Source organism: Carcharodon carcharias, chromosome 7 (assembly GCF_017639515.1).
Source record: "Carcharodon carcharias isolate sCarCar2 chromosome 7, sCarCar2.pri, whole genome shotgun sequence".
Lineage (NCBI taxonomy): Eukaryota > Metazoa > Chordata > Chondrichthyes > Lamniformes > Lamnidae > Carcharodon > Carcharodon carcharias.
Window position 1 is genome coordinate 186524755 of NC_054473.1, and position 26625 is coordinate 186551379.

The window sequence follows — 26625 nt, forward strand, 5'->3', positions numbered from 1 at the left end:
TACTCGAAAGAGTTACCCTCCAGTCCTTCTCTCCCGCAGTAGCTATGTCTTCCTCCTATTCCTCATCCAGAAATAGGGGACCCCAATAAGACGGCCATGATCAAGAACTCCCTTTCTCCTTGTGAATCCAATGTATCCAAAAAGGTGGAGTTGCACCATAGTTACTACTTACTCTTTTTAGGTGAAATCCTCAGAGAATTTTCAGAATAAATGTTGCTAAATTATTGGTGACAAAGTCTCAGAAGTTCTCCCAAATTGTTTGAGATCCTCTTCACAGTTTCAACACCAATGACCATGAAATAGTGAGTCTCTCTTTAAGTAACACTTAAAAACCTTGATTGTTCCCAAAGAGCTAGTCACTATTAGAAGAGAGTGTTAGTTGAAACACTAGCCACAAAAATGCTGTGCAGCCTCTTTAATAAGCACCAGCAAGCAGTTTAAGTGGCAATCAGCTATACAACACACCTCTGGATGACCATTCCAAATGCTGTCTTCAACTCCTATATCAAGAGGGCATCATGCGCTAAATGTGTTAATTGACGTTTTAGTTTAAAACCCCATACATTGGCACATTAATGCCTATAGTATTTGGCGAAATTGTTCCCTAAGAATTAACCACATACTGGTTCTGATTATACCAGTGAAATGTTACTGAACAAACTACTAATCTAAATAAAGCCTTTAGTAAAGGCAAAAATGAACATGAACCTTTTTATATACTTACTTATTAGCTGGCAACTCTGTAGAACGAAGGTGGCTGCTTTCCTTTGTTCCTCATCCTGAGATTCAGCTACTATTTGGATCATAAGTGGAAGCCCTTTGCTCTGCAGTAGCTGATACTGATGCGCCTCTGAAAACAAACATTTTGGTTTTACTCTTTATGTTTATTAACTAATGATGAATACAAATCACCAAAAAACAAAATGTCAAGCAGCATTATAGAAAATGGACATTTCCCAAATCTTAACCAATAGAAAAACTTATTTGCTCCATGACTTAATTGTATTTTATCCTATGTTTCAACAGAGTAATTATGTTGCTTGGTGTGGTAATGAGCCTTGGATATTAATGTTAATTATAGTGCTCCTACTGGCACCCCAGCTGAGATCAATTAACTCTGCACAGAACATGGGATTAAAATTGGGACCTTGGTTCAATGTAGCAATCATAGATCTGATTAGAAGCAAATCACTGTTCTTTAATCTAAGTCACACAATTTTAAAACTTATCTCACTGGGTAGATTTGGTTGCTCAGCAAAATTTTCAGGAGCCCAAAGCACAATTGCATTCAGCCTCTCCACTTTACCTCACTGCATTTGTGAACAGAGTAAAACTTTTCCACATAACTAATAGAAAAGTAGAAATTAAGATTTGCAAATGTTGGAAATATGAACAGTAACAAAAAAGGCTTCATTTGGTGCAAATGCCTTGCTTGTAATTCACATGTTTTAGAATATAATTTTTAGTTTTATGAATATAAGTTTTATTTGGAAAAATGGGGGCAGCTGATTGAGGAACTAATAATTAACCCTGAAATAAATGCAATTCAAACGAACTTGGAGTTAATTACAGTTAAAACTTCAAAAATTAGGGGGAAATTAACTTCTCAACTTTATATTTATAACTCAATGAGATCTAAAACTTAATTTTCATCATTTCATGTGTGCTCTGCCCAAAAGGGTCCTTGTCTGCTGTTGCTTCATCCTGAACTGTTTTCATGGCAAGTTTAGTCAATGGTAGTTCACCATTGTCTCCCATCTCAAGGGCAGGGTAAAGAGGCAGATCCCAAGCCAACTTGGTCAGAACAGGAAAAATAACTTACCAAATTAAAAACACTCATTGCTCACATTATGAAAGTGATATCTACAAGGCTATGCTTTTCCAGACAAGTGACTTATATGCTCAAAGTCACACTGGCCAGAATCTTCTGTTCGCATAAAATGATGTGCAGTGACGTTGGGCATGCGGCCCGACATCACCGCGCGTCATTTTTATCTTCTCTCTGGCGAGCGTGCACCGTAGTCAGCTGCGCACCCACCGAACTGTCAAAGGCCTGTTAAGGCCATTAATAGAACAAATAACCCATTTGGGAAAGCTGCCTGTCCAACCTTAAGGTTGGCGGGTAGGCAAAGTGCCCAGGCAGCCTTCGCATTTTTCATGAAACCTCATCCATGGGCAGGATGAGGTTTCATGGAGATTTTATTAATTAAGTAAAATTTTTAATGAAAATTCATAAACATGTCCCAGCTCATGGACAACATTTTCCCCCCGTTTGAGGGGGATGTGCAGGGGCGAGCAGATGGGTTCCCGATCGGCGCCCTCAGAGGTGTGCAGCCATTTTATGTGGGCGGGCCAATTAAATCCCACTCAGCGTGACATCCATCAGGAAGCACTCTGCGCAGGTTGCTGGCGGGGGGTAGAGATTCCCTGAGCCAGGAGTGTGCTCTTTCGTGCAAGTGTGTGAAAGAGCACACAGATGTCCTGAGGCAGAATGCTGCCTCAGGGAGATCGGCTCAGGTTTGAAACATTGAATAGAGATTAGAAAAAAAATTACTGACATGTCCCCTCATGTGCCACTGTCACATGAGCTGGGACATGTCGATTTCTTTTATTTAGACATTTAATACAAATTTTAATACTTTCACGAAACCTCATCCCACCCGTGGATGAGGTTTCAAGTTTTTCGGAAGCCCGCCTGGGCTCCCAGCCCGCCCGCCAACCTTAAGGTTGGACAAGCAGGTCCATTGATTGATTCAATTACTTTATTAATGACCTTAAGTGGCCGTTGACAGGTCAGCGGGCACGCAGCGAAGTCAGCTCCGCATCTGCTGACCTGAAAATGTAAATGACGCGGGGTGACGCCCGCCTGACGTCACCCCCCCGTCATTTTACACGTCGGCGAGCGGGCCTTGCCCCCTGCTTGCCAACCGGAAGATGCAACCCCATATGAAACTGTCGTATGAGGGGACATGTCTAAATAATTTTTTTTTTCCAATTTTGAAACTGAAATTAATCTCCCTGAGGCAGCTCCTTGCCTTGGGGAGATTTCTACGCTCTTTCAAGCACATGCACAAAATAGCGCAGGCCCCAAGTCTCCATCGTCCCCACGCCTGCTCAGGTGGCCCTGGGCACTACTGTGCATGCTTCATGCTGGGTGGACCTTAATTGGCCCGCCCACGTAAAATGGCAGAGCGCAGTCGATCGCGGGCGGCGATTAGCTCTGCACCCGCTCGTGACTGGCCCGCCCAACGAGGAGAAAATATCCCCACTTTGTGGGGAAACAGCATTTCTTGGCAAATAAAATTCATCAATTTCCGACGGTAGGGATTATGATCCATAATACAAGATACTTAATCATTTCCACTTAAGTCCTTTGTAATATATTCGCTCTTTCACTACCAAATGGAATCAGCAGTCCGTCATGTATTTACAAGTTTTTAGCATTATTATAATAAAATATGTAGCCTTTGAAATTATGCTGTGTAAATATTGATGGACAAGATTTTAACTCATTCAAAAACCAGCCATTTGCATAACTGGGTTAAAATTAGGTGTCATCACTTGTCTGTTATTTTAGTGGAAATGTTCACCCACTTATTTTAAACTGGCCAAAAGTATGTTAAAATTGCCAAACCAAAATACTGTGGATGCTGGAAAAAGGAAATAAAAACAAAAAAATGCTGGAAATACTCTGCAGGCCAGGAAGGATCTATGGAGAGAGAAATAGAGTTAACATTTTAAATCTGTGACCCTTCATGAGAACTGGGTTCTAATGGAAGTTCACAGGCCTGAAACTCTATTTCTCTTGCCATAGATGGTGCCAAACCTGCTGAGTATTTCTAGCATGTTTGTTTTTATTTATGCTAAAATACAAACGGTTTCTGCTAATTCAAGATCTGGCATTTTCCCTTCTCAATTTGACATCTTAACTGTTTTTTCCTCCTGTCATTTGATTTTGTTTTTTCTCCCTTAAGACCAACTGGAGCATCCCAATTTCTGCCTGGGCTGACATCAGTTAACTCAGTTAACCAACTAGTTACACATAACCTTCACCAACTGACTATGGGAAGAGGCAGATAATGTATTTAGCCACTCAGCCATTGGGAAGCTCATGCTCTTAATGTTAACAAGGAAATCAGAGAGCCAATAAGAACTGGCTTAAAATTGATTTTCAAAAAATGTTGGGTTCATAGACAAAAGAAATCCAAAACATTATTCTTTTTCCATGTTTAACAAATGGACTTTCTGCTGAACCAAAAAAGATGGCTGCTACAAATCATATGACCACAGGTTGGCCTTTTGTACAAACACCTTAATGGATAGCAGAAGGAAAAATGGTTCCTAGATTTAATCTCTAACTAGTGCTGAAGACTAGAGTGGGGTACTACTGTTGGTCTGGCTGTCTTCAGAACATCAAGGAGTGGGGGAAACAGGTCAGGGTTCCTGTTCATCAATGAAGTTTCCTACTGGTAGAAATTAACAGGAAAATGATAGATAACCATGTTTTTCCTTGTCTGAATGAACTAAATGGAAAAAATAAAGTCACTGCCCCAATCTAGTAATAAAGGAGTTAAAAGGTAGGTGTTGGTCGTTATGAGGCTATGGCCTTTAATTTTGAAAATATGATTTTCAAACTTTCAACTGACTGGAAATTTTTCAATTTGAAATGAGACAGGACAAGGTAGTTAAAAATACGATGCCACCTTCCAAGATAATGGTGAAAAACAAACAAGTCACCCTCAGGGGAGTGTGAAATGGCATTTCCTCTAAGTCAAATCCCCATCAAAACTTGTCATTGTCTAAGGAAGAGACATTAAAATGCAGAGTGCTGGATATTGAAACAATGGCTACAACAAACAGACCCATCCAAAACTCTTTGGAAATACTCAATGGGTGAAGTATAACACGCCAGGCTGTTGCCACTGCAGAGAGATGACAAGAAACTTTTCAGCAGAGGAAACAGGTAGAAAGTTGGGCTCTCTCTCTCCCTCACTTTTGGAACAAGTGTATTGCCCAGTTCGGAAGCCAATGTTACCCGAACTCTACTAGCAAACTGAGATCTTGTAATAATTGCAACATATTCTACGTCTGACTGCATTCAGGAAACTAGCTACTCTAAATCAGCCGAAACCTTTTAAAATATACACCTCAAGGACAATCAAAGTACACTTATCCGTATATTCTTATGACTTTTTTTTTAACTGGACTCTAACTTCCCTTATTTCTGATACCTGTGTGTGTGATGTCACGTTTTTATTATTTTTTTCTCAGGTTTAGTGGTTAAAAAATTTGCTCTTTCTTTGACTCAGAAAACGTTGTTTGATTGGCTTCTTATTGCTCAATGTACAAATAGTTAAATACGTTCTAATTTTGAAAAGGCATATCCTCGTGAACAAGAAATTTAAACCTTTTTTGTAACCAACCAAGGAGGCTGAATATAGGGGAGCCAGTTCACTCCTCCTCACCTGGTCATGGGTGAGAAAGGATGATCAGGTTTAATGGCTGAACATCCAGTCAAAATTTCATCCAGGTTTGCACATGAATACATGGTACTAAAGAAGCATCGGTACGTTGGGAGCGGCATCCTGACAGGAAGAACACCTTCAGGAGATCAGGGAAGGAAAGTGAGAAGGCAGGGGCAAATAGTATAATCAACCAAGGTTTTCTGAGGCTGAACTCTATGTATATTTGCATCATTTTAGCTACAAAGGTTTTGTCATATTCAATGGTGACGGTGAAGTACCCTCCTGTAATTGCAGTAAAACTGAATAAATTCAATTAACATCTGCTTAGTAACAGTAGCAGTGAATGAAGCTGATGAAATTAAACTCACAATGATGTGTGTAACAGATGAATTCACATAAAATTTATGATCTCTCTCCAACAAGAGAGAATCTGATCATCTCCCCTTGACATTCAACGGCATTACCATTGCTGAATCCTCCACTATCAGCACCCTGGGGGTTACCATTGATCAGAAACTGAACTGGACTAGCCAAATAAATACTGTGCCTACAAGAGCAGGTCAGAGACTGGAAATTCTACAGAGGGTAACTCACATCCAGACTCCCCAAGGATTACCCACCATCTACAAGGTACAGGTTAGGAGTTTGATGGAATACTCTCCACTTGCCTGGATAAGTGCAGCTCCAACAACACTCAAGAAGCTTGACACCAACCAGGACAAAGTAGCCTGCTTGATTGGTGCCCATCCACCAACTTAAACATTTACTCCCTCCACCACTGATGCATAGTAGCTGCAGTGTGTACCTTCTACAAGAGGCATTGCAGAAACTCACCATAGCTCCTTCAGCCTTCCAAACCCACAAACTCTACTACCTGGAAGGACAAGGGCGACAGATGCATGGGAACACCACCACCTGGAAGTTCCCCATCAAGCCACACACCATCCTGACTTGAAACTATATTGCCTTTCCTTCACTGTCGCTGGGTCAAAATCCTGTAACTCCCTCCTTAACAGCACTGTGCATTACCTACAACACATGGACCGCAGCGGTTCAAGAAGGTGGCTCACCACCACGTTCACAAAGGCAATTAGGGATGGACAACAAATGCTGGCTTAGCCAGCAACGCCCTCACATCCCATGAATGAAAAATTAATATTAATATTTTATTTTAAATAAGGATTGTGTTGTTCCCTTGATTAGCTAGTGGGCATACATACTAGCTGATACAATAATAGCTCAGGCACACCAAAGGATTCCAGGATTGATTCCTAATTTGTAGAATAATCCCACTGGTGTAGCTATTGGGGTGCTAAAACTGGTTTTGATATTCCTTCTGAGCCAGGTCTCCCATTCCAGAGTGCTGTCTAGTGACCTATGCTGAAGACTGCACATCTATGGATGTTGCTGGACAATAGAGAACAAGATTAAGCTCATCTGTGATGCCTCCCATGGTCTGCGCTGGCAGGTATGCTTAAGTTCACAATGGTTCACTTCAAACAACCCACATGAGTGAGGTTGCAGAGGGCTTCCACGGCCCAGGAGCCTTACTCTGGAAAAAGTCATCTGGTTTAGGAGAGGTGGAAAAAAACTAGCAAAAAATAAATTAGAAGAAAACTCTTGGCAGAAAACATTTATTTCTCAGAAATTTACAGACTCCTAATCTTTGAGATACTGGATGACTTGCACATCTTTATTTTAAATCTTAGGAGACGCATGAAGAATTTTCAGCCTTTAGCTCCATTGTACTTAAAGACTTGCTGCTGAAATGCACTGAGCTCATTACTAGATGAAAGAGGTTTCCAAATATGAGGTTTCCAAATACGTGCTTTGTCAGCACAATCTCTGTCACTTACCACATCCATCAGTGCAGTGCCCAATAGCAAGAATAATGCCCAATTTACTGCTTATGTCAAGACCATTCTGTATCAACAGTGCCAGAAGCTTGGGTACGATTAAGTATTCCGACAAGCAGGAAGCCGCAGGAGCTGTCAAAAAATAAACATGTCAGGTATAATTTTTTCCCTTTAAAAAAACATTTCCTTTTGGTATTAAAAAGGATGGAATGTGAGTATGGAATCATAACAAAATGCTCACCACAGAACAAAACTTTTGTACAGTGCTCCGATTTTCAGGGTATACTAGCCAAAATAATGGAAAACTAACTCTGTTCTGTTTAGCCGAGGTAAAAATCCTCTATGCTTTTACAAAATGGATTTGACCTATGATGTATAATATTAGCAGACACAAATTTTAATTAGAAAGTAATAATTTATGAACAAATTGATATTACATGTAAGATTGGAAGTAAATAACAAAACTTAAACAGTCCTTTAAAAAAATCTGAAAACATATAGGGCTGGACTTTATGCTCCCCCACTGACAAGTTTGAAAGCAGGAGGACACATAAAATCCAGTGGGCATCATGCCCGCCCCAGGTGCAATTTTACCAGCAGGAGGGGTTGGAGCATTGGGCTGTGAGGCCCTTAAGTAGTCTTGTCCTGCAATTTTAGCCAGCAGCGAGAAAAGCCCACACCAAGCGTCCAGCCCCCACCAGCTTTTCCTGTGTGGGCTAGTGGCAGGCAGGGAGGCACCCTCCTTAATCCTTATTGACCTAAGTCATTCTGGTAAATCTAAGCTACACTCTCTCCAAGGCCAACATATCCTTCCTAAGGTGTGCTGTCCAGAGCTGCTCACGGTACTCCCAAGTGTGGTCTAACCAAGGCTTTGGCATTACTTCTAATTCCTTGTATTCTAGCCTTAGATATAAAAGCCAGAGTTCCATTAGCCTTTTTGATTATTTTCTGTGCAAGAACCCACAAGTCTCTTTAACCACCAGTTTCTAGCTTTTCACAATTTATTAAGTATTCAGGATACTTTAGGTCTAAAGTTGTTGATTTTATATCGAAATCCATTTATCACCATTACGTCCATTCACTTAATCTTTTAATGCCTCTTTATAATTTTTTTACATCTACATTGTTTATAGTGCCACCTATCTTTGGGTCATTGGCAAACTTGAATTTGTGGCTTTCTATACCACCACCTAAATCATTAATAAATATAATGAATAGTTGAGGCACCAAAATAGATCCATGTGGGACACCACTAGTTATGTCCTGTGAATTAGAGAACCTGCCCATTATCCTTATTCTCCGTCTCCTGACTCTCAGTCAATTGACGAATCCGGACAATAATTTGTCTTCAATTCCTCAAGCTTCAACTTTAGCTATTAATGTCTCATGAGGGACTTTACCAAATGCCTTCTGGAAGTCCATATAAATAATATCCAGAGACATTACCCTGTTCACTAGTTCCATCACCTCTTCAAAAAATTCAATCAGGTTGATCAGGTGTGACTTATACATTACAAATCCACGTTGGCTCTATTTGATCAGATGAAAAATTTCAAGATGTTTTCAAGCTACTGAACTATATTGAGCTACAAGTAGAGAGTCACTGGAGACCCTTCCATACCATGCCACAGTAGAGAATATTCATGTGTGACTCCAGGCCAGGAGCAGGATTTTTCGTACGGTGGGGTTTCCCTCTCCACCACTCGTGGAGGCAGCGGGGAATGCAGATCACGGGAACCTTGCAGCTACTTTGGAGGCGAATCTCCATCCCTCACTCGGACAGAGATCTTGCTTCAAAGAGCACCTACAGAGGCAGACCTTGGATGGGACAGGCAATGCCTGATATGGAAAGGGGGCCCTTGAGGCAAATGCCTTCCTCTTCTGATGCCCAAGCAGGATCACCTGCCAGGCTCCCGTCTGACAGTGAACTCCTCCCACCAGCCTCAAAATTGAGGCGGGCGGGAATTGGCCAATAATTTGCCACTTAAGGCTTTCAACTGGGGCGAGGGTGAGCAGACCACCCTAGGTCATGGATACCTCACATAAAATTGCAGAAACGTCGGGGACGGGAAGGCCATCTGGGAAATTTTACTGGTTTCCCTGTCTGCAAACCCTCTAGCGGAGGACCATAAAATTCTGCCCCAGGTTATTTTTGGTCAAAAATTGGTTAGAAGGAAGAAAAAGGGTAAGCAGAAATTAATGGCAGCTTTTGAGAGAAGTTAGAATTGTGTAGCAGTATTCCACAGGGTGCAGTTATGGCATCATATCAATTTTTATATTATTTATACTTTATTTTGTATTAGGAAATAGAGATAGTTTAAGTAAGTTATATGTTTATTTGGGTGTGTTAAGAATAAGGTATATCTTTAATGTTTCAGTTTGATTTGCATTTCTGTATTTGTGTGTTAAGAAAAGGAAATGTGGCATTGTGATTTGTATGATTCTTGAAGTTAAAACGAACAGACCACCACACACACATAGAAAATTAAAGAAAAGCAGTTTGAATTCAGTTGGAGGCAGTTCCAGCAGAAGCAGGTTCCACAAACTAAAGAATAAAGTCCCCAAATCCAGGAGAGTGGAACAGGAAAGGTCCCAAGAGATAGTCTAGTCAAAGGACAGGAATCTGGAAGAGGTTCTGTTCTGTGGCAGTGAAAGTAAGGAGCAGAGAACAAGGCTCCAAGCTTCAAGAGATGAAAGCTGCAGGACACATTTAAAACGACATAGGCGTACTAGAAGCCAGAAGGTCCAAGAAAACAGCTGAAGATCTGTAACTCTTTACTATGGGCATGTGAAGCAGTGGCATCTGTCACTTGGTTTCAGAGCATTGTGTGTCTGGCCACAGGTCGTCTATTGGTTAACATGGGCTGTGTACTCACTGTGAACATTAGAGTATAAGATAGCTTTTATAACTTGTGTTATCCTTACAGATCTGTATAAATATGTAAAGGTATAGTTGTGGGTGAAGGAGTATTATAATATAATTGATCTTTTCCTGTTTAATAAATGTTTTAATCTTTCGTTAAACATTCATCAGCTGACTCCTGTGATTGTTCAGTAGCCACTCTCCATGTATCCAAACAAAAAATAAAAATGAGGACCTATCTAGCTGTGTTCCACCCTAGGATCTGGCTTGTCCAGTAGTAACATCAGCTGGGATCATAATAATTGACTGTCCATAACGATGTTATGAATTACGATTACTTGTTTTATTTCTACCGTTATCACAATTTGGTACCTGCCACCATGATGATTTTTAATAAACCAATTATCTACCTATCGGGAATGGTGTCAAAATTTGCAGATGATACCAAAATGGGTGGTGCAGAAGGATATTAAAAAGAGAGGAAAATTGGTTAATAAATGCACATGGAATTAATGTCAATAAATGGGAGATGATGCATTTTGGTAATTATACCCTTAGTAGAGGTAAGTTGAGTGCTGTGTGAGAGCAGAGGGATTGGGGCGGAATTTGACACCTAGGGGACAATCATGTTGTAAAAAGGCTACTGGGATTCCAGGTTTTAGCACAGAGTATCAATAAGCTATATAAAAGCAGAAGACTTTGGGTAGACAATATTGGGCTTCATACTACGGGAAGGATATGGAAGCTGTAAAGAAGTTCACTAGGACACTGCTTAGCTTAAGAAAATACAAATATGAAAAAAACTCGTAAAAATTGGGCTTTTTTTTTTAGAGGAATGCAATTAATGGAAAAGTATGACTGCAAGTATTTAAAATTAGGAAAGATTGGAACAGTGTAGATGGGAACAGACTGTTTCCAGTAGCTAAGGTATCTAGAACAAGGGTCCATAAATACAAGGTTAAATGTAAGAGTTTTAGAATTGAGCAAGATAAATGTCTTTATACTGTTATGACTGGGTGAGGAGGGATGAACTGGTTCCCCTTTATTCAACCTCCTCGGTTGGTCGCAACAAAGATTTTAAAATTTCTTTTCCCCATAGATGCCTTTTCAAACCAGATTTTCTTGAGTCAAAGAAAGATCAAGTTTATTAGCTACTAAACCTGAGGAAAAATAATAAAAGCCACGATTACTCACACACACAAACACAGATATCAGAAGTAGTAAAAGTTAGAGTCCAAATAAAAGTTAAAGAATATACGATTAAGTCCTTTGTTTGTCCTTGAGGCATAGGGTGTTGAACGTTGCGGTCATTTGAAGTTAACTGGTTCCTTTTAGAATCCTGAAGTTGAATTGAAGTCCAGGAGATTGCACTTTGCTGGAGACAATTTCCTTCCTTTTAGTTACATGATCCATCTCCCAGAAATCAATGGGTTTCTCCTGACGTTCTTTCTGATGGACAGTCACTAACTCCTGGGTTGGATTTTTACACTGTAGAGATAGGGCTTTTCTTAACTAGAGAGAGACTCCTTGCTGTTCCCTTCAGCAGTTTTTCCAGATGACTTCTCTCTTTGTTTAGTTTGGCAAAACTAGTTCTTTAAAACCTCCTGTCTGTATATCCCAAAATGGAATTTGATTAACATGTATTGCAATCATTGTTGTAGAACAAGCAAACCCATCTTGATCTTTCATCTCAGGAGCTTTTGCAACATTTCAAGCTAGTAGAAACCAAGAGGAGATGGGGTTATTTCATCCTCCACATTGTCTGCTGGGTGTGTCTAGCTGATTAGCAGTTCCCATTGCCTTCATGGTTGATTAAAATTTAGCACTTTGCATTTTTAATCACTTCCTTAGAGAGAGAGAGTAGGGTTTGATGTCTGAAGGTTTCTTTTGAAATGTCACTCTTCACACTTCTTTCAGAGGGGTTCTTGTTCGCTTTTCTCACCTTCACCTTGGAAGGTGGCCTCGCTTTTTAAGAAGTTTGCTGTCTCATTTTTAAAGTACCGAATTTCCAGTCAATTGAAAGCTTATTTTTAAATAATTTTTCGAAATTAAAGAGGCATTTTCGTGACAATACAGAAAGCTGAAACTGGATTTCACTTCCAGCACTGGTGGCTGAGGCAGAAACTAATTCAAGATTACATTAGGTATGTGGATGAAAGAAAAGGGATTGAATGGATTTGGAAACAGTATGAGTAATTGCCACTGTCTGTTCACACATAAACACTGACATAGACTGGTTGGGCTAAATTGCCTATTTCTGTTTTGTAAAATCAATATATTTAATCACAAAGAACTTCATAGGTAAGCTTGATCCTATTCCCTCTCTTTCATATACGCACACCGTCACTGTCGCTGGGTCAAAATCCTGGAAGTCCCCATCTAACAGTGGTTGTACCTACAACGCACGGACTGCAGTGGTTCAAGAAAACCGCTCTCCACCACCTTCTCAAGGGCAACTAGGGATGGGCAATAAATGCTGGCACAGCCAGTGAAGCCCACATCCCAAAAATGAATTTAAAAAACTCACACTTGGTCTAACAGGAGTCAGTAGATACCTGCTGATTCTCCACATCATGCCCCCCATCTCCCCTCAAACCCCTGAATGCCTCTAGACCTCAAAGGTCCAAACGACTGATTTACTCACGATTTTCTGAAATACAGGAATCCAGTGTCTTTATCACAGCTATTGCCAGCTTTGTGCTGGAATGATGTCTTACAGATTCATCCACCAATCTCACAAGAGCCTGAGCAAGAGCATCCAGGCCACCAACTTTGCAAAAGTAGTCCTGTACGTATGCTTAAAGGAAAGTAAGAGAAATAATAAGCACAGTTATATTTTAGCAATTCAGCTTCTGGAGGGGAACACTAAACTCATTAAGAATAATGATGTTAGTTTTAGAGGGAAAAAAAACATTTTCTATTTTTCATGCCCAGTGTCAGGAACAAAGCAGTCTCAAGTCACCAATGGCAAATGTCTGATGTACACTCAAAACTGTTTACTTCATCTAGAAAGCTCTCTCAGGTCAGGTACAGCATCAATTAGTTGCAGAGTAAAGCTCCATGTGCACCATCCCATCGAGTCCTTACAGATCAGATTTGCCATTGGTTAGTAACAAGGAAAATCCTTTCTACTCTGACAACATTCTTTCAGAGGGGGCCATGGGGATTGTGTGAAGATCTTAATGTAATAAACTGCATCTCTTTCTTATCAGCATCTCTCAGTCATGGCTTGTTGTTTTCTGCATTAGAGATTTATTTCCATTCATGGGATATGAGCATTGTTGGCAGGCCAGCATTTCTTGCCCATCCCTAATTGTCCTTGAGAAGGTGGTGGTGAGCCGCCTTCTTCAACTGCTGCATAAAATTGTTGCATAGGTACACCCACAGATCTGTTAGGGAGGGAGTGCCAGTATTTTGACACAGCGACAGGTAAGGAACAACAATATAGTTCAAGTCAGGGTGGTGTGTGACTTGAAGGGGAACTTGCTGTGGATGAAGTTCCCATGTGCCTGCTCACCTGCTGCCTTCATACCTCTAGGTGGTAGAACTCACAAGTTGAAAGAGCTGCATCTACATGCTGTCATAGTGAGCCAGTTTTGGAGGGGGCGGGGGTAATGTTTAAGTTGGTGGATGGGGTGCTAGTCAAGTGGGTTGCTTTGTCCTGGGTGAGTGTTCTTGAGTGTTGGAGCTGCATTCATCCAGGCAAGTGCATTCCATCACACTCTTGACTTCTGCCTTGCAGATGGCAGACAGCCTTTGGGAAGTCAGGAGGTGAACTACTCACTGTAGAATTCCCAGTCTCTAACCTGCTCTTGTAGCCACAGCATTTATATGACTGGTCCAGCTAAGTTTCTGGTCAATGATGACTCCCAGCATATTGTTAGTGGAGGAATCAGAAATGGTAATGCCACTAAATGTCAAGGGAGGTTATATACCCTCTTGGAGGTAGTCATTGCCTGGCACTTGTGTAGTGCGAATATTACTTGCAACTTAACAGTCCAAGCCTGAATGTTGCTCAGGTCTTGCTACATGTGGGCACAGACAGCTTCATTCTCTGAGGAGTTGCGAATGGTACTGAACACTGCGCACCATCAGCAAATAACCTCAATTCTGACCTTATGGTGGAGGGAAGGTCATTGATGAAGCTGCTGAAGATGCTTGGGCTTAGAACATTAATCTCAGGAACTCCTGGAGCAATGCCTGGGGCGGAGATGATTAGCCAACAACCACAATCACCTTCCTTTGGATAGAGTATGGCAGAAGTCTCTTCTTGTGACATAACAAAATACTACTCAGTGAATTTATTGAGGATCTATCCAGTCTCTAGTGAGGCCATTTGTGTGGTCTATAGACAAGATCTCACGACGTTAGATGAGGAAAGCTTTTATTAGCAATGTCTGCCCCATAAAGCAACACAGCGTCTCTGAAAGATCCCCTTTAAACTCATCCTCATATGTACACCCTTCATGGCACCAGCATAACATTTCAATTCCAGTTATCTTTACAAGCTGTCTGAGAGAGGCTAACAATCAGTGGTGGATTACAAGCAGTTTTATACCACTGTTTCAAGATAGCCCAAGTTCACTTCCAGTACCTCGTCTGTGAGATTTCAAATTGCTGGGATGTTGGGGGCAGGGGCTGCTGAGCGACTGAGGGGATCTGGGAAGAAAGCAGGTGTGTGTGTGTGAAAGAGGGCATGGGAAGAGCGGCTGGTGAGTGTCTGGAGGGAGGTAGTTGAGAAGAGGGGCTGGTACGTGAGTGAGTGGAGGGATGGGGTTTGGCAAGAATAGGTGAGTGTGTGTTTCAGGGGAGTTGGGAAGAGCAGCTGGCGAGTGAGTGAGGGGAGGGGCTTGGGAAGAGGGGCTGCTGAGTCAGTGAGTGGGGAAACTGGGGGTTGGGAAGGGAATATATTGTTTGCGTGTACATGTGTGTGGGGTGGGGAAGAGGATTGGGAAGATGTCCGTGTGTGCGGGGGTTGGAGGCTAGAGGGACTTCCCTGAGCCTTCTGTGATTAGGGCATATGGAGGCCTTGGCTGAAACCCTACATGAATACATAGAATAATAACGTTTTTACATTCAAAACACAGGTTTTCATATTTATCTGATATATTGTTATATGTTGACCGATAATGCACTAACTTGTGGGCCAAAGGGCCTCCTCTGCACTGTGTGATTCTGTGAACTTTAATAATTATATGCTGAATGTTACCATTCAACTTTATTGCTGTTCTGTTTTTGATGGCGCCTGGAATTGGATTAATTTTCAAGTGTTAAAATGGGGTCACATTTGAAAATAGTTTGGAAAGCACCAAACTAGATCCTGCCCACCACTACAGGAATATGTTCGTGATAGTGTAACTTGAAGGGGAATGTAAGGTGAAGTATATTTTCCAATATATCTGATACTCAATTTCCGCTAAAGTTGTAAGATGCCTCCTGCTCAGGGTTACTAGCAGACCGATTTTCAAATGGCCTCTGAGAAATTTCCTTAGTTTACATGCTGGTTTTGGGGTGTTAGGCCGAACAAAATGTAGTGGAGACTCATTAAGCAGTGGCTCCATTTGTTTGCACTTGGCAAGCATTTCCTGAGGTATCCGCTCGCAGACACACGTAAAAAGAAAAGCAGAGACAGTGGGCCTTAGAAGCTGCGCTCAGCTATTTCAGATTTGAGGATTTGAAAAGAGGTGCTCAACAACCACTTCAGACCTGTAGCAGTAAGGATTTTGACAGGAGCCGGAAGATTCAGTGCCTGTTGAGATTTTGCACTGTTGCAGGCCTTTCAGACAGCACCACACATTCCATTATTCTATATAGGCCATCCAGCCATTCATTGGGCATTTCAGGTTGAAGGTCTGGCTACATAAATGAGCTGATCTCAGAATTCAGCTTCATAAATTTCTAAGTGAGTGGGGGTGGGGGGGAGATGGTGGAGGTGGAACAGAGGAAAATATGGCCTCTTCAACTCTTTACATATTATATCACATCATACATATGCAAATAACTATCATTCAGCCAGATACTTACAGTTGTTAGCAACAGTGAGACCAATAAATGCACAAATGGGCCTGATTACTTCTTGTCTGATGCATTTCTGCAGGCAGTCTTTTGCAAATGGAAAGGCTGCTGTACACAGTCTCTGGTTGTCTTCTGTAACCGTTGCACAATGGAGATGACACCATAAAAACATGAGTCAATTCAACAATATTTAAATTCCTTTTACCAAGCCAGTTTTCTCCCTCCCCCCCCGCCCCCCCAGTCTCAAGAGGATGGTGACTCATGCGATTGTACAGTTTTTCCAGCATTGAGTGCCCTCTGGTGCTTTTTCCATGTAGCTATTCTTTGTCAACCTAGACACTGAGTGATGGCAGGCTATTCAACGATAACGGACATCTTAGCTGAGCCGGTTCCGTCCTCAGCCAATGAACAGATGCAGATTTTCTGGGAGGATTTGCTGGATAACAATTAGCAGTGGAAATGTGGCTTGATTTTTATTCCCTAGCTAAGCGATGTTGAAGCTAATCATAGAGCTTTATTGCTATCCTCCAGAGCAACTAACTCAAATTGTTTTCTATTTCAATCTTTCCTACTATGGTTTGTTCAAACAAGCAGCAGGCAATCGTTTTGCAGATTAAGCACAAATGTCAGTGTTTCTCTCAAAGGCCTCGTGAAAAATTTTTCCCTGCTTAAAGTAAGAACACTAAATAGTTAACCGCAGTGAGCACCTACAATGTAAAGAGTAGATCATTTTAACTGTTTCAATAAAATCAAATCATGCTGCTGTGGGCTCAATGGTGAATGGATCATGAGCCATAGCTGTTCGGTGCAGTCAAAAAAAGCTCTAAGTTTCAAACCTGAACTGTGCTGAGTTAGCAGATCATTATTATTGCTACTATTGTCCACAGCATCCCTGAACTACAGAAATGGTAAAAATAAACCACAGATATTGCTGTTGAATTTTATCCAATAACTGCCAAATGTAAATCCACATCTTGTCAGCTCAGATTTGGCTGATTTTCCTCAGTCAAATAACTTGCCGATAATCACTGCCTTGACACACATACAAGGAACGAGCACACTTAGCCAACTTTGGGCGGAATTTTCTGTGCCCACTGGCGCTGGGCATGTTTGGCGGCCTGAGCTGACGTTATGGCGAGAAGGCCAAAAATTGGTTTCACGACATCATGAAGCCAGTTTGCAATCGTCCGCTCCGCCCATCAATGGCAGACCGTATTTTCTACCATCGGACATCGGGAACGTCATTGTAACACATCTGCATGTCGTTATAAGTCCAGCCCGCCTGAAATCATCCCCCCACGCTGGATGATCCAAGCATATCGGAGTTCACAACAGCATATATAAGGTGTGCGCTTGGCGGGCTGCACTTCGAGGGAAACTCAGAGGTGAGCACACAGAAACGCTGTGCAGCCCTCGTGAGGGTTGTCTGTTGGACTTAGGTTGAGGCGAGTTGGGGGGCCAAGGGCTGCACTGCTGTTGAAGTGAGCTCGAGGGGCAAGGGCTGCCCTGTGGTTGATGGTGGAACACAAGCACATGCAGACGGGGAAGGGAGAGAGAAGCAACCACGGATTAGGAAAACCTTGTATTAAGTGCCCATTCCTCCGCAGCTGGAACAGTTCAGAAGCAGCCAAATTGACATGTTTGGAGTCGGGCCTCTAGCTTATCTGCCCATTCAAGCAACGCAGAGGCATGAAATTGCCACCAAGTGCTCCAGAGCTTTTCACCCCTTGGCCTCAGACTGCAAACAAATGAGTGTTTTCATGGATTGCAGAACAGTTGGGCAATTTGTACAATCTTCTTGCAAAACCTAGCCATGGAGCAGTTACTGGTGGAGCCCCTTGCAATGTCATCATTCTGGTTTGGACCAATCCCTGCCATGGATCAAAATAGCAGCGCAGCCTTGCAATGCAGGTTAGGAGAATGCCTGCACCTAAGCTGAGAGCACAACATCCGGTCCAATGGGCAAAGCTGCTGCCAAACGGTCAGGTGGAGTGGGGCAGAAGAGAGCGGGGTTTCAGCGCACTAAACTCTGGCTATCCAAGTGGTAGCCAGCACTCTCCGGGATGTGTTGAGGGGCATTCAGGCTTGCCTAACACGTTTTTAGAATGCCCAAGCTAACTCACGTGTCTCTCTGTTTCATCCTGCAGGAGGAGTACATCAGGTTCATGGAAGCCTGGTGAACTAGCTGTATTCCTCATGGCTTAGAGAGCAGAAACAGTGGAGAAGACAGCGATGGAGGCGCCTGGCTGTGCAGAGGGAGGAGCAGCACCATCAGGAAGAAGGTGCGGCTGGGGCTCCGCACACATTGCTGAAGAGCCATCAGGAGCTGTCGCTAGTCGGCACCTTCCATTCCTGCAGATGACCAAGAAGCAGTGTCACCGAAGATTACGCATGTAGAGGGAACTGATCGGTCACATCTGCCAACTGCTGGAGGATTTGGCACCACGAGGACATGGAGTGTATCCACTGCCTATGGCTCTGAAAGTGACTGCGGCATTCAATTTTTACGCTAGTGGCTCCATTCAGAGCACCACAGGCGACCTCTATGGGATATTGCACGCCTCTACTCACAAATGCATCCATGAGGTCACGGACGCCATCTCCGCGAGGGCACACAACTTTGTGCATTTCACCAAGAACCAGGAAAGTCAGGATGCAAGAGCAATTAGATTTGCCCAGATCTCAAATTTCCCATAGGTGCAGGGTTGCATTGACTGCACTCACATGATGCTCAGATCTCTGTCGCAACAGGTGGTCAACTATGTCAACTGCAAGGGCTTCCATTCATTGCATGCGCAGATAGTGTGTGACCACCACAATTGCATCCTGCAGGTCTGCACTCGGTTTCCAGGGATTGTCCATGACTCCTACATTCTCAGTCGGTCACAGGTCCCTGAGGTCTTCCAGGGTCCACGGAGGCTGCAGAGATGGCTCCTCAGGGACAAGGGCTACCGCAGAGGTCGTGGCTGATGACAGCCGTGCGGCGGCCTCAGATGCAGCAGAACGAAGGTATAACGAGGCTCATGCTGTAACGCGCACCTTGGTGAAGCAAACCATCGGGATGCTGATGATGAGGTTCCGATGCCAGTTTGGTGGGGCACTGTGATATAGTCCACAGAGGGTGTCACGCATTTTTGTCACCTGCTGCGCCCTTTACAACCTGGAGCTGCAATGGGGCGAGGACGTGGCTGGGGAGGAGTTGGACGTCGGTGGGGACTAAGGTGATGAGGTCCTTGAAGGCAAAGATGACAGTGATGAGGCCATCACACTGGTCAGACGAGGCAGGCTCTCATAGCTGCTAGATTTGTGGAGAATGATGTCAACATGCAGTAAGGAGACACATACCTCTTTGCATTGCATCTGTGAACACTGGACTCCACTCTGGCTCATGGCACTGCACATACCCTCTGTGATAAGGCTCCTGTCATGGAGACGCAGCAGAGGCCTTAATAGTCACTCAATTCCAGGAGGATGATGACAACATGCAGTGAGGACACTCCATTGATCTTCACACTGCCTCTGTGAATGTCTGACTCCTGTCTGGCCGAGGGCAGCTCACTTGTGCTCCGTGATCAGGGTCATATCATGGAGACGCAGCCATGAAGCTTTAAATGCACCCAATCCTTCGTCAGCCTTCAGCACCTGCCCCTTTCAGAAGCATAGGTCCACTGGTCACAGGTGCTAAAGAGATGGGGGCCAGCCCCAGCTTAAAGTTGCTGAGAGCACACAGAGAGAATGAGGAACTCTGACGTCTGCTCACTACATTCTGGCATCAATGTCAAGCACCATAGAGGTGCAGGCATCAATAATATGTCCAAGGAGTGTGAGGCCGGACCATCACTTTGGTCTGAAGGTTGCACAAAGCACAGGGAAGAGGCCCTGAACTGAGACACCTGCCTTTATCTTGTGCAAGGTTTCTTATCTAAGTGACATGAACACTGCTCATCAGAAGAAGGAGCCCCAGGCAGAGAGACATTCTTGGGAGTTTACTGACAATAGTGAACATTATATACAAGTGATTAACACCCATGCCCAGGCTGTGCAACTACATCTTCTTAACCTTCCTAACCCTGCCTCTACATCTTGGTGCTCTCTGGTCATCCACACAGAGGTGGAGGCAGCCTGCTGACTGCTACCCCGTGTCTGTGATGACCTTGGCGGGCGTCCTCTGGAGAGCCAAGACCTTGAGTGCCCCGACCTGCTTTTGGGATCTTGCTGTGCAGCAGTGGCACCTTCTTTGGCCTGTGGAGCTGGAGTTGCTGGGGTCACAGGAAGAGGGGATTTGGATGGGGTGGACACTCCTGGAGTCACCTGGGTGGATGGCCCCAGGGAATTCATCTGCTGATTCTCCTCCCTTTGGGTGCCCGAGGGCCCTTGGCTGATTCCTTGAGCAGGGGTAGCTGGAGTGTGATCAAGCTGCCCTGCACCCCTCTCATGTACACACAATTGGAGGCCAATTGTGGCATCAGCGATGGAGCTCAGTCTGGGCAGCAGTGTAGGAGCAATGTCCTGGACCAGGGTCTCCATGGCGGTTGCCATCATACCAATATTGACCTCGGTGCATTGGCATGTCGGCACTATCACCTCAGGCTGAAGGCGGGTGGACTCCTTCATCATGCCTTGCAATTTGAGGAGTGTAGCAGACATCCCTTCCTGATGGTCTCAAGATTGACTTTGCACTCCAGCAACTGAGATATGACCGAATCCAGAGGCTCGTCATCTGACTTGGTCTCGACAGAGTTCTGACCTCCAGCAGTTCTCCGAGTGCGGAGATCTGGGAAGTCCCTGTCGCTGCCTGCTGTAGATCAGACAGTGCGATATGCTCACCAGCTTGTGATCCTAAGGCTACAGCTAGGTCCCACCGAGGTGCATGTCTCTGCGCTGGTAGAGTGTGTGGGTAAGCGCTGTGATGGGTCTTTAATAAAGGTGCCTTCAGATTCCTCTTCAGAGGTTTCTTCAGGGCTCGACGGAGGCCCTGGGTCATGGACTTCGGCTGTTTCCCAGATGTGTCTATAAAAGCAAGGAGAGATAATTAGCACATGGCAGGGGACTGCGGAACAGGACACATCACTCACAGGATGGTTGTCTGGTGGATGTTGCACTGCTGGAGTCTCACTTGGTAGAGCTCCGCTGACCTCACCATCAGCAGAGGAATGGTCCAGATCCTCGCTGGCTCACTGGATGGTTCTATTTTCAAAGTCCATGAGGACCTTGATTCCAGGTATTCCACCACCAGTCTGCGACCTCTCCCTCTTGTTGTGTGCCAGCTTGTCCTGCATGAATAGAGATGGAGAGAGTGCAAGCAGGGCACCTGCTAGGCCAGATGATAAGTATGCCTGGCATGTGTGGGTGGTGAGTGGTCCTACGGATGGGACGAGGACAATGAAGGTGTGTATGAGAGTGAATGGTGATGTCCCTTGAACTGGCAGTGAGTGAGATCCCTGTGAATGTGTGATGGGTTTGTGAGTGTATGAGAGTGTGATGAGAAGAGTGGCTGTCCTCTTTTGTAGGGTGCTGGCGCTGACCACCGCCCCCCATGTTGGATTAGTGATGTTGCTGTTCATCCTGTGGCCAGAGCGGGGATAGAGGACATCACAGTGGGCCTCCATTGTGTCCAAAAGGCACTTGAGGGACGCATCATTAAACCAGGGGGCTGCAGTCTTCTTGCCTTTTGGGGCCATGTCTTCCGTGCAGCAGTCCTTGGCTGGAAGCACTGAGAGGTGAGCGTGCGGCTTCACTTTAAATATGACACCTGGCACGATAAAGCGGCGAGGTGCTGGCATGGCGGGCGAATGAGAGCCTGCCCACCATTGAAACGGCTTGTTTCCCGGGCATGCCTAACTAATGGGGCGGATTGGAATGATACAGCGGCTGGCGGGTAAAACATCCTTTTTTCCACCCGCTACTGCACTTAGTGTAAAGCTGGGACAATTCTGCCCTTAGAGTTGGGCTGGTGAACTTGGAACCAGAAATGTGCACAGAACTATAAACAGCACAACAAGCTTCGTGAAAAGATAGTAATGCAACAATTAAAATAAGCATAGTTTCTCTTTAATCATTGTACAAAGATCCTAAAGAAAAACCTTCAATATAACAAAGCCACAAGCACATCTGAAAGAAACAAAAATTAAATACCATTTTGTGGATTGTTGACACAAGCACAGAGAGTGCTACCAATGGATGACCACAGCTCGTAACATTGACCAATGTTTTCATGCATGGACTCCTTGTCCGACATTGGGAAACTAGTTCTGGTGAAAAAGAAAATCAAAAACGTAAACCTATATTGAAGAAACTGATAAGGCTTTTCCTTCTCTTTAAGTGGCAATGTGGTCATTTTCACCTTCATCAACTGGGTCACCCACAACCTACCTGATTTTCACTGTCAAGGAAATGAAAATCGGACAGAATCTATCACTGATGCACAATGTGCTCTGTTATTCTATTTCTCAATGCAAGCAGTAGGCACGCAGTTTTTTGATGCATGTGTGAGGATTTAGAATATCCATCTAGTGAATGTTGGTAGAATATTTGACTGTGAGGAAAACTACAGTTGAATCTGATCAGGTCCTCACCCAACATCTACACAGAAAAATTCACTGGTGAGGCATTACCGAATAGTGATATTTATCCCTTTCTAGGCTGATTTATTCCCCTGGAATGCAAATCATAACGATCCAACTGACACTCAGCTGAGACCAGATAACAGCACAGACCAGAACTTGATTTGGGATGTCTTGGCTACATGTTGCTTTAAAAAATACTAAGCCAATGGGACCTATCGCTTAGCAAATTTATGCTGTAGCCCACTTCTGAGCTTCACTTTTTTGGCATCTGAACATTTCCAAAATAGAAATAGTGGGCAGAATTCTCCCTTCGGCGAGCGGGGGTGGGGGCGGGGCCTGCTCGCTGATGCGTAAAATGCAACGCGGTGATGTCAGGCGGGTGTCCTGACATCACCACGTATCATTCAGATTTTCAGTTCGGCGGGTGCATGCCCGCCGACTGTCAAGGGCCAATTAAGGCCATTAGTGATGTACTTAAAACACTTAATGGACCTGCCCATCCAACCTTAAGGTTGATGGGCAAGCGAAGAGCCCAGGTGGCCTTCAGAAAAAAATGAAACCTCAACCACAGGCAGGATGAGGTTTCATGAGGGTTTTAAAATCTTAACATACTCTTCAAATAAAAGTTATGGACATGTCCCTGCTCATGTGACAGTGTTACACGAGGGGACGTCAGTAAAATTTTTTCTATTCCTTAATCTGTTTTTCACATTTGAGCCGATCTCCCTGAGGTAGCACTTTACCTCGCATAACACTTAATTGGCCCACCCACATAAAATGGTGGCGTAGCCCCAACTGGGGCCGCTCATCAAGAACCCGCCTACTCGCGCCTGCACAACCCCCTCAACGGGTGGGAGGATCCTGCCCAGTAGCTCAGATTTCACTTAGAGCAATGCAGCTATATAAGATCTTTCTATGAATAAATGGCTAAAACTTGCACTTATCTATGTCACAAAGGCATTGTAAAATCAGACAAATAATCTGATTTTTAAGTAATTGTCTGATGTCATCAAGAAAGTAAAATCAAATTAGGGAATAATTATAAGCAAATAATTAGTGGAGGCTCCCTCTTTTGGGGGAGGCCAGGCTAATGGTACCTCTGCTCCATTTGCCTACTGGATTAATATAGAAGCAAGAGTTAACATTTCTTGTGAGATGTTGGTTAGAGCAGCGCACTGCTTTACAAATAGATAGGGGCACTAGGAAAGCTGCCATCATGCAGTGATTTAATAAAAACATTTACAGTGCACTGTCTGAGAGTGTGGTGGAGGCAGGTTCAATCGTGGCATTTAAAAAGCAATTATAACATTATCTGAAAAGAAAAACTGTTCAGTTCAGAGCTATGGGGAAAAGGTGGAGAATTGGTACTAGATGAATTGCTCCTGCAGAGGGCCAGCACAGCCACGACAGGCTGAATAGCTTCCTTCTTTGCTGTAACCATTCTATGATTCTATGAAAATAGGTAGAGTGGAGTCAGTTACAGATCAGTTACTCAATCCTAACAATCAGATGTCAAATTATAAATGGCCAAGAACAAAGCTGACCATAGACATAAAAACAAAGCATTTTATTTCCTATTGACAATCAAATTTGTCAAAGGGTTCATACCTGAAATGTTAAATTTTTCCCTCCACGGATGCTGCTTGGCTTGCTGTTTCCAGCACTTTTTGTTTTTGTTTCAAATATAAGTTATCACTTCAGTATGCGTTAAGTGTACATGCAAATATGGAGTTTAGAGGCTGTTTTCCTCGGTTGAAAGTCTAGAACTAGAGGTCATGGTTGTTCTACTTCAGAAAGTGAGGTGGTGAAGGATAGAATTTGAGTCAATCCTTACATAATTTTAGAATCTTTACAGCATTTTCAGAGATACACATAACAAACTTGCACCTCTTAACCCAAACACCAGTTTTAGTCTGTTCCTATTCATAGGAATACCAGTGAATCCCCAGTTAATGCTCACCATCTGAAGACAATTAAACATTAATTAATATGCAGTTAACATTAGTCTCAGGATAAGGGGTTAGCTGTTTAGAATAGGGATGAGGAGAAATTTCTTCACGCACAGGGTTGTGAAGCTTTGGAATTCTCAACCCCAAAGGTCTGTGGTATACTCAGTCATGGAGTACATTCTAAACTGATCAATAGATTCTTGGGCACCAAGAGAATCAAGGGGTATGGGAAAGGGCAGGAAAGTTGAGTTGAGGTCCAAGAATAACCATGACCTTATAGAATGGTGGACCTGGCTTGATGGGCTGTATGGCTTACTCCTGCACCTATTTCTGATGTTATGTTTAATCCAAATGAAATTAGAATTTCAGAAACTTATTGCTTCATTTGTTATTTCTGAATATCTTCAGTAGCTACTTTCTTAAAACTTATTAAAAAATCAATTCAAGTCCTTCAGATAACTTTTCAGTAAATCCCCAGCCTATGTAGTACTGAGCCACATAGGCCTGTGTGACCCAGGTTTGATTTCTAGTAGATATATTAAGTCAGCTGATCTGATCCAGGGCACCAGTCGAGGTACTACAATCCCTTCAGTATCTCTGTATTAGAGAATGTTGGAAGGCTATCACAGAAGCACAGTATCCTTCTTCACACAATGTCCAAATATCCAGACAGTGGAAAACCTTGCATGTGCTTAGGCGTACTAAACTAACTAAAGAACAAAATACTAAAGAATGAATGTTGTCTGTGGAACCATATCCATGTATTTCTGCAGCTTTCAGTGTTTTTAAGACAAAGAGGAAAGGAGAAAATTAGCTCTATCAAAATATTGTGGCTGCAGGTTAACAGGGTTCAACTAATCTATTTTGAGGCTGGCTGAGCCAACCTCTGACCTCTCAACATTGCGTCAAACTCTATCTGCTAAGTTACTTGTTGACTTTATGTGGGTTAACTCTTCAGTTAAAATAGCAGTCGAAGGATATTGTTGTGAACACATTAAGCCTTCATACCATAATTCTGAACAGTATGCTTTCCAAGGTCATTTCTCTCAGTCCCTTCATTCTCCAGAAAAACATCTATTTGCATCCTGAAGCCATTTACACTGTTTGCCTCTATATTATTCTATGTCTTATTCTATAACTCTATTTTTTTGCAAGCAAAGGATCTTCCTGATTTCCCTTTTTATGAGTTTTAAACTTAACTCACTTGATGTTTTCCATGCATTAATTTTGTTAATTTGCATTATAATCTTGAATGGATCAAGGATTCATTTTGATGGTATAATATGTTTCAGTCTATTACCTTTGTGAATAACATGAGAAAAATGCTAAGTGCAGAATTCACTAACTACCTGAACAAATTCAGAAGAACATCAATACATCCAGTTGTCCTCGCCAATGCTTGTCCAATCTCTGTAAAAATGCCCAACATGCATTATTGTTTTTGGATTTCATTTTAAAGGACATCAGTGTTGGAGAGATGATCATTTTTGTACTTTGTTCAGCCCATGTCAGCATAAAAATGTTTCTAACATGGTCAAGCACAAAATGATAGCTCCTTCCAGTCTAAAACCTACAAGGCACCTTAACTTAATTAGTTAAATAAAACACAATAAAGCTGGCAGAGCAGGTGATGTGTTGCAGCTGTAGTGTGCGGAAGCTGCTGGGCACCAGTATGATCCATGGCAACCACATCGGCAGTAAGTGTCTGCAGGTCAAAGATCTGTGGCTCAGAGTTGATGGGTTGGAGTCTGAGCTTTGCACACTTTGATGCGTCAGGGAGAGGAAAAGTTACCTGCACACCTTGTTCAAGAAAGTAGTCGCAGCTCTTAGGCTAAGTACTTCTGATTTAGAACATGGTCTGGGACAGGAGGGTTTAACTACGAATGAGGCAGGTATAGGGACCCAAAAGGT

The 26625-nt window shown here is 43.2% G+C and overlaps 1 protein-coding gene across 1 annotated transcript in view; it reads right to left on the reverse strand.

Moving 5' to 3' along the window:
* Positions 1-26625, reverse strand: part of terb1 (telomere repeat binding bouquet formation protein 1) — a 185847-nt gene that overhangs the window by 147839 nt on the left and 11383 nt on the right. The window contains exons 5-10 of the mRNA XM_041191710.1: positions 26064-26124; positions 22335-22450; positions 16209-16331; positions 12829-12981; positions 7322-7453; positions 725-850 (exon numbers count right to left, since the gene is read on the reverse strand). Of these exons, the coding sequence (XP_041047644.1) occupies positions 725-850; positions 7322-7453; positions 12829-12981; positions 16209-16331; positions 22335-22450; positions 26064-26124 (711 nt within the window). The remainder of the gene's footprint in view (positions 1-724; positions 851-7321; positions 7454-12828; positions 12982-16208; positions 16332-22334; positions 22451-26063; positions 26125-26625) is intronic.